A 16,069-nucleotide genomic window follows, 5' to 3' on the forward strand; every position below is an offset into this window, starting at 1 on the left:
CACAGACAATTCGCTAGTGTTAAATCTACACCGAGATTGTTAAATTTAACACAGGTCCAGTGTCTATAGGGTCCACACTTTTCAGTAATAAATTAACACATTGCTTAGCGTAAAGCTGTATTTGCATATTTCCCAGAGTCCCTTGCCTTTCAAGTGAATTGTAGCGCCCAGACCAATGAGAACCTGTGTTAGGAGGTTTACATTTAGTTTTTTATTTTAGGGCGATAACTAGCCTCGTGAAACCAGTCTGCTAGCCTAGGAGACAACATTAGTGGGTACCAAGGTTCCTTCTCTGTCTGTGAAACATAGGCTACATATTCCAGTCCAGTAGGTGGCGGCAACCACCATTTAACTTCAAAGGAAAAGAAGAGGAACGTTGATTGACAGACCGGAAACAAGCTGTCATTGAGAGGAGGCAAGATGGCAGCCGCGGCAGTGGCTGAGTTTCAAAGAGCCCAGTCTCTTCTCAGTTCAGACCGGAATGCATCTATCGATATTTTACATTCAATAGGTAAGTATATAGCTGCAACGTAACTTGTAGTATCCAAGTGTCTCAGACGTGTAGATTATCGCTAAAACAGTCCCTGTCCATGGGTTAGAACAGTTAGCTAGCTAATTTAGCTAGTAGTAGCTTGCTAGCTACCGTACTCTCTAGCTCAATGACCGTACCGGGCTACCGGCCTATCCCCATTGGTCACAGTGAGTCAGCAGCAGGGAGACCGGTAGCTAACATGCTATGTGCAATTAGCTAGGTAACGTTAGTTAGCTACCCTTTTGCTTGCGCATTGCATTAATAACTAGCTAGCTAGCTAAATGGTAGAAGATTCGGACACAGACAGAAGTGATTCCAACCTTATACCCATCGACACAACATCGTGGGACTTTCGGGAACGCTTCCGAAGCAGACTCGACAGACCAGACCGGGATTTGGGGTGTGAGAATAGGGACGCCTGCTACACAGACCCGTGTGGACTATAGTTGTGGTCAACAACATTTTCTGGGTCAAGATCACTTTGAGTCAAAAATCATGCCGAGATCTACCGCTCAGATTTTTTTTTTACACGACTTTAAAAAAGTTAGCCTATGCAAAATGTACCTATTAATTTGAACCTATTAAGTATTTTATAACTATACACATCTACCTAATGTTTTTTTGTTTTTAACTATGTGCAGTAGGCTATAGGACCTAAACATTATCAAGGCATTTTGGCTTTACTTGAATTGCCCTGCCAATACACTGTTCTTCTCAGACCAGTTTTTTTTTAAAATTATATAAAAATAAAAAAATCGAGAGGCTATATGATCAGACTGGTAATATATCAGTTGTACTACTCCTGAAGCACAGCTGAGTGAGCATACATTTAAAGAATGACCTTTTTTTCTGTGTTACTGGGCTGATGGTGCCTGTTTCTGATGGTCAGTCTCAGGAGGGAGAAGGCAAGAGAGTGAGGGTCTGCCTCAACATCCCTCCGCTCTCCACTGCCACTGACCAAAAAGGGTCACTGTCTTCCTGCTGATGGCTGAACTTGAGTCGCACCGCACACATTCATGTTGTTACTCCTATGACCAGAGAAAGTGAAATATTCCCCTAATAATAAGCCCCTAATAATAACAATGCAAGCCTATCGATACACTTTCCTACTCATTCATTGCAACTGCAGTGCTGGTTGTAGTGTGAATGGAAGTAGGGAGAATGCACATGTTATTGCTTATAAAAGTTTTGAATAGAAAGTGTTAGTAAACTGAACTCAATCTTTGTTGTATTCGTTGAGTCTCTCTAGTCATGGTTTTGAAATCTCTCAGTATCAACTTTGTTGTAGCTTTATTTTACGCCTGCTAAGTTACTGCAAACACGGTAATCTGAGCCGTCCGATTGGCCAGTGGTAGGCCTATAGGGCACTTGATTTGCTCCCACCAAACCCGCCAAGAAGGCAGAGTTTGTACCTTCAGACTGTAGATGGAATTGTCCGCAGAGCTCCAAGACAGGATTGTGTCGAGGCACAGATATGGGGAAAGGTACCAAAACATGTCTGCAGCATTGGATGTCCCCAAGAACATAGTGGCCTCCATCATTCTTAAACGGAATAAGTTTGGAATGACAAAGACTTCCTAGAGCTGGCCACCCGGCCAAACTGAGCAATCGGGGGAGAAGGGCCTTGGTCAGGGAGGTGACCAAGAACACAATGGTCACTCTGACAGAGCTCCATAGTTCTTCTGTGGAGATGGGAGAAGCTTCCAGAAGGACAACCATCTCTGCAGCACTCCACCAATCAGAACTTTATGGTAGAGTGGCCAGACGGAAGCCACTCTTCAGTAAAAGGCATATGACAGCCCTCTTGGAGTTTGCCAAAGGAACCTAAAGGACTCTGACCATGAAAAACAAGATTCTCTGGTTTGATGAAACCAATATTGAACTATTTCGCCTGAATGCCAAGCGTCACGTCTGTAGGAAACCTGGCACCATCCCTACGGTGAAGCATGGTGGTGGCCACATCATGCTGTGGGGATGTTTTTCAGCGGCAGGGACTGGGAGACTAGTCAGGATCGAGGGCAAGATGAACGGAGTAAAGTACTGGGAGATCCTTGATTGAAAACCTGCTCCAGAGCGCTCAGGACCTCTGACTGGGGCGAAGGTTCACCTTCCAACAGGATAATGACTCTAAGCACAAAGCCAAGACAACACATGAGTAGCTTCGGGACAAGTCTCAATGTCCTTGAGTGGCCAAGCCAGAGCCCGGACTTGAACCCGATCGAACATCTCTGGCGAGACCTGGAAATGGCTGTGCAGCGATGCGCCCCATCCAATTTTTTTTTAACTAGGCAAATCAGTTAAGAACAAATTATTATTTACAATAACTGCTTTCCCTGGCCTAACCCGGACGACGCTGGGCCAATTGTGCGCCGCCCTATGGGACTCCCAATCACTGCCGGTTGTGATACAGCCTGGAATCGAACCAGGGTCTGTAGTGACACCTCTAGCACTGACATTTAGTGCCTTAGACCTCTGCACCACTTGGGAGCCCATGGGAGAAACTCCCCAAATACAGTTGTGCCAAGCTTGTAGTGCCATACACAAGGCTCTAATCGCTGCCAAAGGTGCTTCTTTACTGAGTAAAGGGTCTGAATACTTAAGTAAATGTGATATTTAAATTTCTAAAAACCTGTTTCTGCTTTGTCATTATGGGGTATTGTGTGTAGACTGAGGGGGGGAAACAATTTCATAAATTTTAGAATAATGCTGTAATGTAGCAAAATGTGGAAAAAGTCAAGGGGTCTCCAATCAGTCTTAGTTACCAAAATTCTAAACTTAATTAAATGCATCAGCGGAGAACATAGGCCATATTCTTTATCATTGAGTCAGTGCCTATTTTGTTTGTTTTTGGACAGTGATTTTCTCCAAGTTAGGTGGACGTCATATTGCAAATTTCCCGTTAAAGGGGCGTAGAATTGCATGAAATGTTTATAAAGGGCCTACTTTTTCCTGTATTTCCTATAGTCTAGGCCTACTCTAAGACACTGCATTTAACCGTATGTTCCATAATGCAATTAGCGGGAAAATAGCATTGTGTGCGGTTTCATGTGACAGATATGTAGATATCCTCTAAATAGGCCTATGCAACAACTAGCATTGGTGGCTAATAAACTCAGCAAAAAAAGAAACGACCCTGTCTTTCAAAGATAATTAGTAAAAATCCAAATAACTTCACAGATCTTCATTGTAAAGGGTTTAAACAGTTTCCCATGCTTGGTCAATGAACCATAAACAATTAATGAGCATGCACCTGATGAACGGTCGTTAAGACCCTAACAGCTTACAGACGGTAGGCAATTAAGGTCACTGTTATGAAAACTTAGGACACTAAAGAGGCCTGTCTACTGACTCTGAAAAACACCAAAAGAAAGATGCCCAGGGTCCCTGCGTGAACGTGCCTTAGGCATGCTGCAAGGAGGCATGAGGACAGCAGATGTGGCCAGGGCAATAAATTGCAAAGTCCAAACTGTGAGACGCCTAAGACAGGGAGACAGGACGGACAGCTGATCGTCCTCGCAGTGGCAGACCACGTGTAACAACACCTGCACAGGATCGGTACATCTGAACATCACACCTGCAGGACAGGTACAGGATGGCGGCAACAACAGCCCGAGTTACATCAGAAACGCGCAATCCCTCCATCAGTGCTCAGACTGTCCGCAATAGGCTGAGAGAGGCTGGACTGAGGGCTTGTAGGCCTGTTGTAAGGCTGGTACTCACCAGACATCACCGGCAACAACGTTGCCTATGGGCACAAACCCACCGTCGCTGGACCAGACAGGACTGGCAAAAAGTGCTCTTCACTGACGAGTCGCGGTTTTGTCTCACCAGGGGTGAGGGTCGGATTCGCATTTATCGTCAAAGGAATGAGAGTTACACCGAGGCCTGTACTCTGGAGCGGGATCAATTTGGAGGTGGAGGGTCCGTCATGGTCTGGGGCGCTGTGTCACAGCATCATCTGACTTAGCTTGTTGTCAACGCTGTGCGTTACAGGGAAGACATCCTCCCTCATATGGTACCCTTCTTGCAGGCTCATCCTGACATGACCCTCCAGCATGACAATGCCACCAGCCATACTGCTTGTTCTGTGCGTGATTTCCTGCAAGACAGGAATGTCAGTGTTCTGCTATGGCCAGCGAAGAGCCCGGATCTCAATATCATTGAGCACGTCTGGGACCTGTTGGATCGCAGGGTGAGGGCTAGGGCCATTCTCCCCAACTTTTTGTTGCCTTGTTACCCCACTCTTCCACCATCTCACAGCAAGAACGGGCAAATCTGGTGCAGTCCATGAGGAGGAGATGCACTGCAGTACTTAATGCAGCTGGTGGCCACACCAGGTACTGACTTACTTTCCCCCCCCTTTGTTCAGGGACACATTATTCAATTTCTGTTAGTCACATGTCTGTTGAATCTTGTTATGTTCATACAAATATTTAGACATGTTAAGTTTGCTGAAAATAAATGCAGTTGACAGTGAGAATACATTTATTTTTATGACTTTATGAGTTTATGACTAGGAAGGTGTCTTTGGCAGTGGTGTAAAAAAAAAATGCAATTGTCGTACTTTGGTATAGATACCTTTTTAATAGAAAGTTACTCAAGTTAAGGTCAGGGGTACACTCAAACACTCAGACATCATTTACAAATGAGTCTGCCAGATCAGAGGTAGTAGGGATGATCATGTGTTCTTTTCAAGTGTGTAAATTGGACCAATTTCATGTCCTGCTAAGTAACGAGTACTTTAGGGTGTCAGGGAAAATGCATGGAGTAAAAAGTACGTGATTTTCTTTAGGAATGTAGTTTAGTAAAAGTTAAATGCCCTAAAAAACTACTTAAGTACTTTATACCATTGGCCTTTGGCTACTGGACAAGGATTTGATTTGAAAACCAATAGAACATAAAATAAAAAGGCTATTGGTTTCAATGGCATATGGAAGTCTTTATAAAATGATTGCCTGCACATTTGGTTGGATTTTGGCTAGGCTACGTTGAAGCAAGGTAAGACATGCCTCATGTCGTGAAACGTTCTGGCTTCAAACAATTAAGTATGCTTTCGAAATGCATACTGCCTCCAGCTCATTGCAAAGTGGTGTGTGACGCACTGAAGCCTACCTAGTTGCCATGCACTTGAATGGGAAGCGTACTTCAATTACCAGTTGAGAGAGAATTTGAGAAAAAAATGTTTAATCGTGGCCAGTTTTTAACGTTTTTTAAATTCTATATATTTTACACAAATTGTCTTTAGAATTGTTGAAAATTGATTGGGCTTATTAAAGCTGCTTGAGCGGTGTCAGAAGCTCTCGCGCTACATTGACTGGTAATTTCAACTAAAGAATATGCTAAAATGCATTATTTCGTGGCTACTGTTAGCTAGCATTAGGACAAAAACGTCAGTTTACTTAAAATTAGCAGGCGTTCAGTCTTATGTAGTAGGTGGGATAATTCTGAGTACAATGCCATTTATATCCCTTGATTGAAGTACGTTTTCCAAGCCATATCTCACGCCGGCTCAGCTGTGTTAATCTAAGTAAAAGGCATTTCCAACCTTTTACTGTAGCGGAATGTATAATATTTGAATCATCTAGCTAGCTAAATGTTTTTTTCTTTAGTTTCTTTTGATTGACACATTTAAAAAATATTTGATCTAGTTTCGTTGGAGTTTAAACACTTGATTGTTGTATATATCATAGAAGAGTGTAATTGTCTTTAGGACAGCTGTTTTTAGTCAAGACTTTCGTGTTTTTGTTGTACTGTGTGTTTTATTTAATGTTGTGTTAGTGTATGTAAATTGTTTTGTCTGAAACGTTGTACCCCCTGCTGCTATTGGACCAGGTCTCTCTTGGAAAAGAGATATTATCTCAATGAGAAAAACCTGTATAAATAAAAAAATCTAGCTAAATGTTAGCGAATGTGATGGCTATCTGACAAATGCCCTTTTCTAACCTTATATAGCTAGCTAAAGTTAGCCAGATAGCTTGCGAACATTACTGAAATTATTGACAGCAGAAGCTCCACAGATAGTGGCTGAGCCTTTGTTACATTGACTGCTAGTGAACTAGGTCCAATGTTGGACCCAGGGATGATTTCCCCAGCTAGCTGTCAACTGAAAGCAGTGATTTATAGATTAGCATCCCCACTGATTTGACAACTGATTATTTTTCTCTCTCACATATAGCCTAGATGTTGCCATCTATGAAGCTAGGTCTACGTGTAAAAGGTTGTCAACAATTTCTTCCATTTTTTGTTCCAGTAAAGCGGGACATCCAGGAGAGCGATGAGGAGGCAGTGCGTGTCAAAGAGCAGAGCATCCTGGAGCTGGGTGGTCTGCTGGCTAAGACGGGCCAGGCTGCAGGTGACATATCCTTCCTCCAATTTCAGCTGGATAAGTGCACATTCAGAGTAGACACATCACCTCTACTAGCGAATGATGCTTACTAGGCTTGTCACGATACCAACATTTTGCAAACAATACAATACCAAGTATCACGATACCGAGTAGTATCGCAATACCATGGTGAAAGAAAATCTGTGGCCTAGCATCCTGTTAGCCCCGTCCCCCAAAAACCTGTCACTGAAATTCACACTTCTACTCAATACAACACATTTGAATTTAACTTCGCACTGTTCAGTGTATAATATAATACTGCATAGAATGGCTGATTTGCAAAGCCCTACCTGTGATTTGGCTGGAGGAATGGGAGGAAGGAATATACATCAGTGGAGGCTGCTGAAGGGAGGATGGCTCATAATGATGGCTGGGAAGTCGCAAATGGAATGGCATCAAACACATTGAAACCATGTGTTTGATACCATTCCGCTCCAGCCATTTTCACGAGCCCGTCCTCCCCAATTAAGGTGCCACCAACCTCCTGGGATATACATACATAATGATCTGCATGTCATTGTGTCAGTAAGGGGAAAACACTGCATGAAACCTCTACTCTTCAGTTAACACTGACACACACAATCCCTCCCTTCCTCACACACTCTGTGTCCCTCACTCACAAACACACACGTAGACACTACTCCCAACTTTTAAAACATTAGGCACCAAACCGATTTTAAGGAGCACCAAAAATAAATAGATTTTTGATGTAGTTTAGGCTTACATTAGGCCTATATGTCCTACCTTTTTTGATGCACATTTCATGAGTAGCAGACCCTTTTTCTTCCTGTGCCAATCCAATTTTCCTAAACCTACTGTCAAGTTACCAGGTTGTTAGCTATCTAGGTAACATTACTGAACGTTGTTTGTTATCAAATCAATAATTTGCGACCTGGGATTAGATTAGAACGGCCCGTGACATGGTTTGTGAAATTATATAAAATCTCGGCGAATCCCGTTAGAAAGGAAAAAAGACATCTCCAGTAATATGGGTTGTATTTTTTGATCTGTTTAGGCTAGAGACGAGCCTTTTCTTTGCTGTAAAGCTGCAAGCATGCCTGTCGCGAAGCGGTGCTACATTTCCCCTCTCTGACACTGAGGCTGCATGACAGTGAACTTGCAAAGTCTACTCAGACTGGTCTGTGCTCTTGGTTACAACAGGCGACGAAATGATATCAACATTGCTCGCTTTGCGCGCTGCTCCAATGTAATAAATGTACAGATCTAACGGAAGACTCATCAGGGTCTGGGTCTGCATCTCCGCTCGCTATCACGGCAAAATTCTATAACAAAAAAAACTGATGGAGGAATAGATGTGAGTGAAAAGCGGGTCGGAGAGAAGCAGGTGAGTGAGGGCCGGTAGGGTCTAGGGGATGGTGCTGGCTGATTACAGCTGCCACACGTGATGTGCGCATGAAATTGTAGTGGATATTATTAGACATGCCCATACAAGAGACTAGTGGCTGTTGCTTCAATTCAACTGATTTTATTAACAAAGCTGACTTTTATAAACATTTTATAACAGGCGCCAGCAGGTTCTTTCGATCGGTAGGGCTGAAAAAGTCAGTAGTATCATATGAAACGGTACTACGGTATTGTAAAAGGTTGGTATCATGACGTTTTGGTACAATGATACTACTGTGGTACCAGTATACCGTGGAACACTAATACTGACTAGTGTTGTCATGATCTTCAGTATGGCTAGGAAACAAAACACGAAGCGGACTAAATTGCTGACAAATGCTATGACAATGAACTTTTTCTATAATGTTGGTGACGGTAACAAGTTTCTCCTTGACTGTGCGCAAGTTTGCGATTGATTACATTGCATGCGGACTGCCCAGAATTACTGATCTACAAATCACCTTGCATCCCAAATACCTAGTCGTTGTGATCAACGTTAGATTTTCTGCTCCTCACCTTGGCTTGCTTAAACTGATACCCCTCCAACCTGCTGTCTGTGTCCCTCAGAGCTGGGCGGTCTCCTGAAGTATGTTCGGCCGTTCCTGAATTCCATCAGCAAGGCCAAGGCGGCGCGGCTGGTGCGCTCACTGCTGGACCTGTTTCTGGACATGGAGGCAGCTACAGGCCAGGAGGTGGAGCTGTGTCTGGAGTGCATCGAGTGGGCCAAGGCTGAGAAGAGGACATTCCTCCGACAGGCCCTGGAGGTGAGTAGTGGGAGAGGGGACCCCACTGGAAGGAAGCTGAGGGGGAGGCACTGACATGAGGGGTTTGGTTTGCCTCACTAGATGGTTTACAGTGGATGGAGATCAAGCCCGTCTTAGGGTTCTTGAGTCTATTTCGCTGTATGTAGTGCTGCAGCCTTTGCTGCAAGGGCCATTGGTGGATCTTGATGACACATTTCAATTCGGGAATGAAGTTGAAATTCCAATTGAACAATTTTGATATTTTTCTTAGTCATCACCACCAGAGGTCCATTTTATGTTAAAGATGGTTCCAGAGGTGGTGGTATCCTTGACTTTGTCTTCTCTCTCTTTCTCCAGGCTCGTCTCATCTCTCTGTATTTTGACACAAAGCGGTATCAGGAGGCGCTTCATCTAGGTGCGTTGATTTGCTTGTTTGTATAGAAACTACAAATATTCATCACAGCAAAAAAATCTGAATATGATTACAGTTGGCATTCCTAATAAGTGCACATCAGATACATGTTAACTCCGTTTTATACACTTCAGTTGACCAGTCCCAATTAAAGTACTTAAAAAAATTCCCTGCATATGTGCCAACTCTGGCTTGGTGTACTCATTCATGTCTCTCTCCATCCCTCCCTCCTTCCATCCCTCTCTCCCACAGGCACCCAGCTACTCCAGGAGCTGAAGAAGATGGATGACAAGGCCCTGCTGGTGGAGGTGCAGCTGCTGGAGAGCAAGACGTACCACGGCCTCAGCAACCTGCCCAAGGCCCGTGCCGCCCTCACCTCTGCACGCACCACCGCCAACGGCATCTACTGCCCGCCCAAGCTACAAGCCGCCCTGGACATGCAGTCAGGTCTGCTACCCTCCATCCTCTTCCCCTACAACACCCACCACTAGTTCAGTCGTATGTCCACTGTGTAGGAGCGACCTCTGCCATTTTTAATTTTTGAACATTTTATCTGTCATTTTAAAGCATTTTACAGTGGTAGGGCATCAGCCAGCTCTTCCACATCCACCAAGCATAAAGGCCTGGATCCTAACTCGACGGCCTTTTCTGGTCGAGCAGAGGTGGCCATGCTGTGTTGTTGAGCTATTAAGTCCAGTTGTACATCTGATTTAAATTTTTACCTCATTGTACTCATCTGATGCCCTGGGTCTAAATCAGTCCCTGATTAGAGAGCAAGAATGACAATCAGCATTGCAACAGGATTTGAGGTCCAGATTTGAGTATCCCTGGTTGATAACCTCAACCTCCTACAGGGATCATCCACGCAGCAGAGGAGAAGGACTGGAAGACGGCCTACTCTTACTTCTACGAGGCCTTCGAAGGCTACGACTCCATCGACCACCCCAGAGCGATCACCTCTCTCAAATACATGCTGCTCTGCAAAATCATGCTCAACCTGTAAGCAGCTGAGCGCTCAACTCTATATGTTGTGTGTTATCATGATCGATGTGTAGTCACTATATTATACTTACGCAATATTCAACTTTGGAATTTGAGTAAATATGCAGCACAACAGTTAGTTATGGAGTTGGTTATGTGTGGATGATAAGAGCTTTAGAGGAAAGTTGATGTCTTGGATGAGTAACCTGTTGTCTTGTTGTAGTCCTGAGGAGGTCCAGGGTCTCGTCAGTGGAAAGCTAGCCCTGCGGCACGCCGGGAGACAGACAGACTCTCTGAAATGCGTGGCGCAAGCCAGCAAGAACCGGTCGCTGGAGGATTTTGAAAAGGTAAGGGCATGTTGAGTGAACTGAATAGCACTGAATAACATCGATGAACAGATGCTGTTTTTATCCCTTGCGTTGTTTAGCCCCTATTGTTGTTTCCTTAACACCTGTTTTACTCTTCCTCTATTTATATCCCCCTCTTTTGCTAAATCTTTACTTTCTCCCCTCCCATCTATATCCTTCTATTTGACCCATTTCTCACCTCTACCTCCCCCCCTCTCCAGGCCCTGACAGAGTACAGAGGTGAGTTGAGAGATGACCCCATCATAAGCACACACTTGACCACGCTCTATGACAACCTGCTTGAACAGAACCTCATCCGTGTCATCGAGCCATTCTCCAGGGTACAGGTGAGCTTACAGCTGAGCGTTTTGTGGAGGGTGGGGGCATGCTTTCCAGTCCAGGACTAGGTGTTTGTTCTTGTAAAATTCCTTAAGAATTCGTGAAGTCTGTAAAAACCCGAATTTCTGTGTTTTTAAAAGTAGTAGGCTTGAAAGAGAGCGACTCTCCGTTTGGGCTGATCTGTCACCCGCTAGCACCTCCCCCGGTAAGAGGGGAATGAGGCAACCTCAGTTACACACAAGGGAACTTTATTGCTGTACACACTCACAGCAGACAGGGAATAGTAATGGGAAGGATGTGGATCCGTAAGATAAGCAGTAATGAGTAGGCTGTACAAAATTAGCATAGCATGAATCCAATACATTAGCACAGCAAGAGCACTGGTAAAGGACTGTATAAATATAAAGGACTGTATAGGTCAAGGCTATATAAGCAAACACTTATCATTAACTACTACCAACAGTAAATAGTAAACACACACACACACGCGTTACAACAATAACAACTCAGTTCTGCTCGCACTCCATCCCACAAGTCCACTCAAAGGAGTGAACCGACACTGGCCTGTACAGTCAGAGGAGTTGTCAGGTGTCCTGCCCCCTAACAATGTACCCCTTAGCAACCCAGGTCACGTGTTTGACAGGCCAGTTTATTCTACTCCTAGGGTCGTGGGGGTTTGGGAGTGGAGTGTGCAGCTTGAAAGGGATGTGAGATGCTGATAAGTCACTGGCAGGGAATTCACAACAAGGCTATTTGTAAAAGGCTAGAATTAGTTTGGCTTTATTCAGGTTGGATTTTTCGTCTTGTAAAAGTCTTTACAAATCCTTAAAGTCTGAAGTTCAAATTGCTCTGTTTCTGAAAGTAATATTTTTTTTTATAATTGTTTTATTTGTTTTGCATTGTTGAGCTTGTGTTCCAGAACACTGACAAGTGTGGTTCTGTCTCCCCACAGATGGAACACATTTCCACCCTCATAAAACTCTCCAAGGTAAGTCATCGCTTATTACATATTTTTATTTTATTTTGCCTTGTCTGTTTCCTTTCTTAAAATGTTGCTCTGTCGACTGAAGCAGCAATGTAGAAGAAAAAATAAATAAATCGAGCAAAAAAATATATATATTATTTTTACTCCATTCATGGTGTGTCGATTTGGTTTCTTCACTTCTACACAGGGAGATGTTGAGAGGAAGTTGTCACAGATGATTCTGGACACAAAATTTCACGGTAGGTGTCTATGATAGAAGTGTATGTGTTCGCATTTTTCACTATGTAGTATTTTGGACAGTGAAGCTAAAACTTGCCGACCAATCTAAAAGTTTTACTTTTCAAATAAATACATGGGGGAGTTTAAATCCAGATTTCCTCCTCCCGTCATATTAGTCCCATAGTTGTTGGTAAAATGTAATAATTAACATCAAGTTAAAGACAAAACATTTTTTAGGTCTGTTTTTTTTGTTGCCTTTATGTACCTACTTGAAACCATCCCTCCACCTCTCTCTCTAGGTATTTTGGACCAAGGCGAGGGTGTGCTGATCATCTTCGATGAGCCTGCAGTAGACACAACGTATGAGGCGGCCCTGGAGACCATTCAGAACATGAGCAAAGTGGTGGACTCACTCTACAACAAAGCCAAGAAGCTCACATAGGTCAGTCCGTCCCGTGAGCTTGCTAGCAGAATTGGAGTGATATAGAATAAATGTACAGTACCAGACACCTACTCATTCAAGGGTTTTTCTTGATTTTGACTATTTTCTACATTGTAGAATAATAGTGAAGACATCAAAACTGTTAAATAACACATATGGAATCGTGTAGTACCCAAAGTGTTAACCAAATCAAAATATGTTTTATATTTGAGATTCTTCAAAGTAGCTACCCTTTGCCTTGATGACAGCTTTGGACACTTGGCATTCTCTCAACCAGCTTCACCTGGAATGTTTTTCCATCAGTCTTGAAGGAGTTCCCACAAATGCTGAGCACTTGTTGGCTGCTTTTCCTTCACTCTGTTGTCCAACTCATCACAAACCATCTCAAGTGAGTTGAGGTCGGCGATTGTGGAGGCCAGGTCATCTGATTCAGCACTCATCACTCTCCTTGGTCAAATAGCCCTTACACAGCCTGGAGGTGTGTTGGGTCATTGTCTTTTTGAAAAACAAATGATAGTCCCACTAAGCGCAAACCAGATGGGATGGCGTATCGTTACAGAATACTGTGGTAGCCATGCTGGTTAAGTGTGCCTTGAATTCTAAATAAATCACAGACAGTGTCACCAGCAAAGCACCTTCACACCTCCATGCTTCACGGTGGGAACCACACATGCAGACATCATCTGTTCACGTACTCTGCGTCTCACAAAGGCACGGCGGTTAGAACCAAAAATCAGAAATTTGGACTCGTCAGCCCAAAGGACAGATTTCCACCGGTCTAGTGTCCATTGCTCGTGTTTCTTGGCCCAAGCAAGTCTCTTCTTCTTATTGGTGTCCTTTAGTAGTGGTTTCTTTGCAGTAATTTGACAATGAAGGCCTTATTCACGCAGTCTTCTCTGAACAGTTGATGTTGTTACTCGAACTCTGTGAAGCATTTATTTGGGCTGCAATTTCTGAGGCTGGTAACTCTAATGAACTTATCCGCTGCAGAAGAGGTAACTCTGGGTCTTCCTTTCCTGTGGCAGTCCTCATGAGAGCCAGTTTCATCATAGAGCTTGATGGTTTTTGCGACTGCACTTGAAGAAACTTTCAAAGTTCTTCAAATGTTCCGCAATGACTGACCTTCATGTCTTAAAGTAATGATGGACTGTCATTTCTCTTTGCTTATTTGAGCGGTTCTTGCCTTAATATTGACTTGGTCTTTTACCAAATAGAGCTATCTTCTGTATACTACCCCTATATACAACTGATTGGCTCAAAAGCATTAAGAAGGAAAGACATTCCACATTAAGCTGTTTGCGAGAAAACGAACTGGTGTGCAAAGCTGTCAAGACAAATGGTGGCTACTTTGAAGAATCTAAAATATATTTTGATTTTACTCTTCTTTTTTTTTTGGTTACTTCATGGTTCCATGTGTATTAGTTCATAGTTTGTCTTCACTATTATTCTACAATGTAGAAATGGAACAAATAAAGAAACCCAGGAATGAGTAGGTGTGTCCAAACTTTTGACTGGTACTGTATGTTGAATATGTGTACTTGTTATGTATGACAGCCCTGGGACGGTTTCCCGAACACAGATTAACCGCTTTAAATTGAGTATGCTATTTAGTCCATGACTAGCTTGATCTGTGTCCCTAAATCTGCCGCTCCAGCCAGCCAGTTAATCACATTTCCATTTTCTCTTTCCGCAGAGGAGACCACCTGTAACCCAGCACAGAGCGTGTCCAGCCAGTTTGTGAAGCACTCCGGGATGGGGAGAGGGTGGTGGGGGGGTGTTCGGACTCAAACAACCCAGCAAGTAAATAAACCAACTGACCAACCCACAAACTGACATGGCTAGGCTGTCGCCCACCCCTCTTCAATTCAGACTGGGTACATTTTTTAAAACTGTTTCCCCCCAACGAACATTACAACTACTGGCATCTCCATCACAGGTTTCTATGTTCCTCGGCATCCCCCTCCTCCCCTCCTTGCTGACCATCAGGGAATCTTGTAAAGAAACATCTACATAACATGTATGATACATATAGGTCTCTGAAAGAGTGTAATTGGTAGGCTCACACTGCTTAAAGGTTCAGTTCTGTTGCCAAACAACCTCTGTGTTCTTGCCTTCATACCCCCCCAACACACACAGACGGCAGTCTGGGTCTGTTGGCTTTGGGCAAGAGTGGACAGAGAACGGACCACTGTCCCTGCGAACACGCCACAGGAAAAGGACACAGTCATCGCCACACCGTTTCATAGTTCCCAGAGCTGGGTCAATATATTGTTTGTTTTATCCTGCCTGGGGTACCAGGAGGGTGTGGTTTTCCTTTTTGGGACTGTTCTATTGGTTCCAGCTCAATCGAGAACAGATAAAGTACCTGATATGATCTCTTATACTATTTGACTCCAGGTCTAATTGTTTCCCTCCCTGCCTCTAATTCCAGTTTGTACATAATGTTGCCAAGTGTCTCTGTCAGGCCTGTCATGCTAACACTCCACCCACCCCTTTTTTTTAATATATATATATATAACACTAAACGAGAATAAAATAAGCCCCCAGTGTGCTTTTGTGAGTGGTGGTGGAAATGATTGACCTGGTTGAATGGATTGTGACTGGCTGACTGACAGGGAGAGTGAGTTGGTTGTTTATTCCTCATGTATTCAAACGACTGTGGCTCATTTGCTGAAAAATATAAAAGCTGTAAGGTTTGGGGACTACTTTTTGCAAGGACTACTAGTCTACCATTTCCCATATGACAGATAAAAGACAAGTGCTAATAAATGTTGAATGTCACAGCTTAATTTTCTGTTTGGAGGAACTAAACTAGATTGACTATCATCTTGACTCTCTGTTTTTGCCTATTAATCAAGAAATACCTTGATCAGTTCTCTGTATATAGATTTTTATCTTGCATATGTCATCAGTTTCAGAATATTTGCTGCATTTATCAGGATAAATGAATTGTTCCATTTTAGACAACTCAAACAAGCAAAAGGTGATTGGACAGTCAGCGCTACAGCGAGTCTGGGGTCTGTTCACCCAACCATTTTACCCAGCTAGGGCATCTTGACATAGCCCAGTGGGGTCTCACATGGCACATTTCTAATGAATGTCATGATGTAGCTACACTTATCAGACACCAGGGGGCACTATTGGATTGGAATTTTCAAAAGTGAAATTGTTTCAGTTGGTCACATGATGGGGGAAAATAAAATCTTTAGGTTGACTAATTTGTTCAAATATGTCTGTTTATAAATCCTTCACGCTTTGCTTGAGCCATGTTTGTATCTTA

The 16,069-nt window shown here is 43.4% G+C and overlaps 1 protein-coding gene across 1 annotated transcript; it reads left to right on the forward strand.

Moving 5' to 3' along the window:
* Positions 1-406: 406 nt before the first annotated feature.
* Positions 407-15,572, forward strand: LOC120034147 (26S proteasome non-ATPase regulatory subunit 11). Its single transcript, XM_038980597.1, has 12 exons — positions 407-511; positions 6,783-6,884; positions 8,889-9,085; positions 9,422-9,479; positions 9,729-9,923; positions 10,331-10,475; positions 10,681-10,804; positions 11,026-11,151; positions 12,096-12,131; positions 12,316-12,367; positions 12,647-12,789; positions 14,483-15,572. The coding sequence occupies exons 1-11, from the start codon at positions 421-423 to the stop codon at positions 12,787-12,789; spliced, it is 1,269 nt and encodes a 422-aa protein (XP_038836525.1). The 5' UTR covers positions 407-420; the 3' UTR covers positions 14,483-15,572.
* The last annotated feature ends 497 nt before the right edge of the window (positions 15,573-16,069 follow it).

The sequence above is a fragment of the Salvelinus namaycush genome, chromosome 3 (genome assembly GCF_016432855.1).
Source record: "Salvelinus namaycush isolate Seneca chromosome 3, SaNama_1.0, whole genome shotgun sequence".
Taxonomy (NCBI): Eukaryota; Metazoa; Chordata; class Actinopteri; order Salmoniformes; family Salmonidae; genus Salvelinus; species Salvelinus namaycush.

Excerpts from the sequence above, each read along its gene's own strand:
- LOC120034147 (XM_038980597.1), top strand. The coding sequence starts at position 421 with ATGGCAGCCGCGGCAGTGGCTGAGTTTCAAAGAGCCCAGTCTCTTCTC. Across the intron at positions 9,480-9,728 it reads TCAGGAGGCGCTTCATCTAG|GCACCCAGCTACTCCAGGAG; the intron begins GTGCGTTGATTT and ends TCTCTCCCACAG. Across the intron at positions 9,924-10,330 it reads CGCCCTGGACATGCAGTCAG|GGATCATCCACGCAGCAGAG; the intron begins GTCTGCTACCCT and ends AACCTCCTACAG.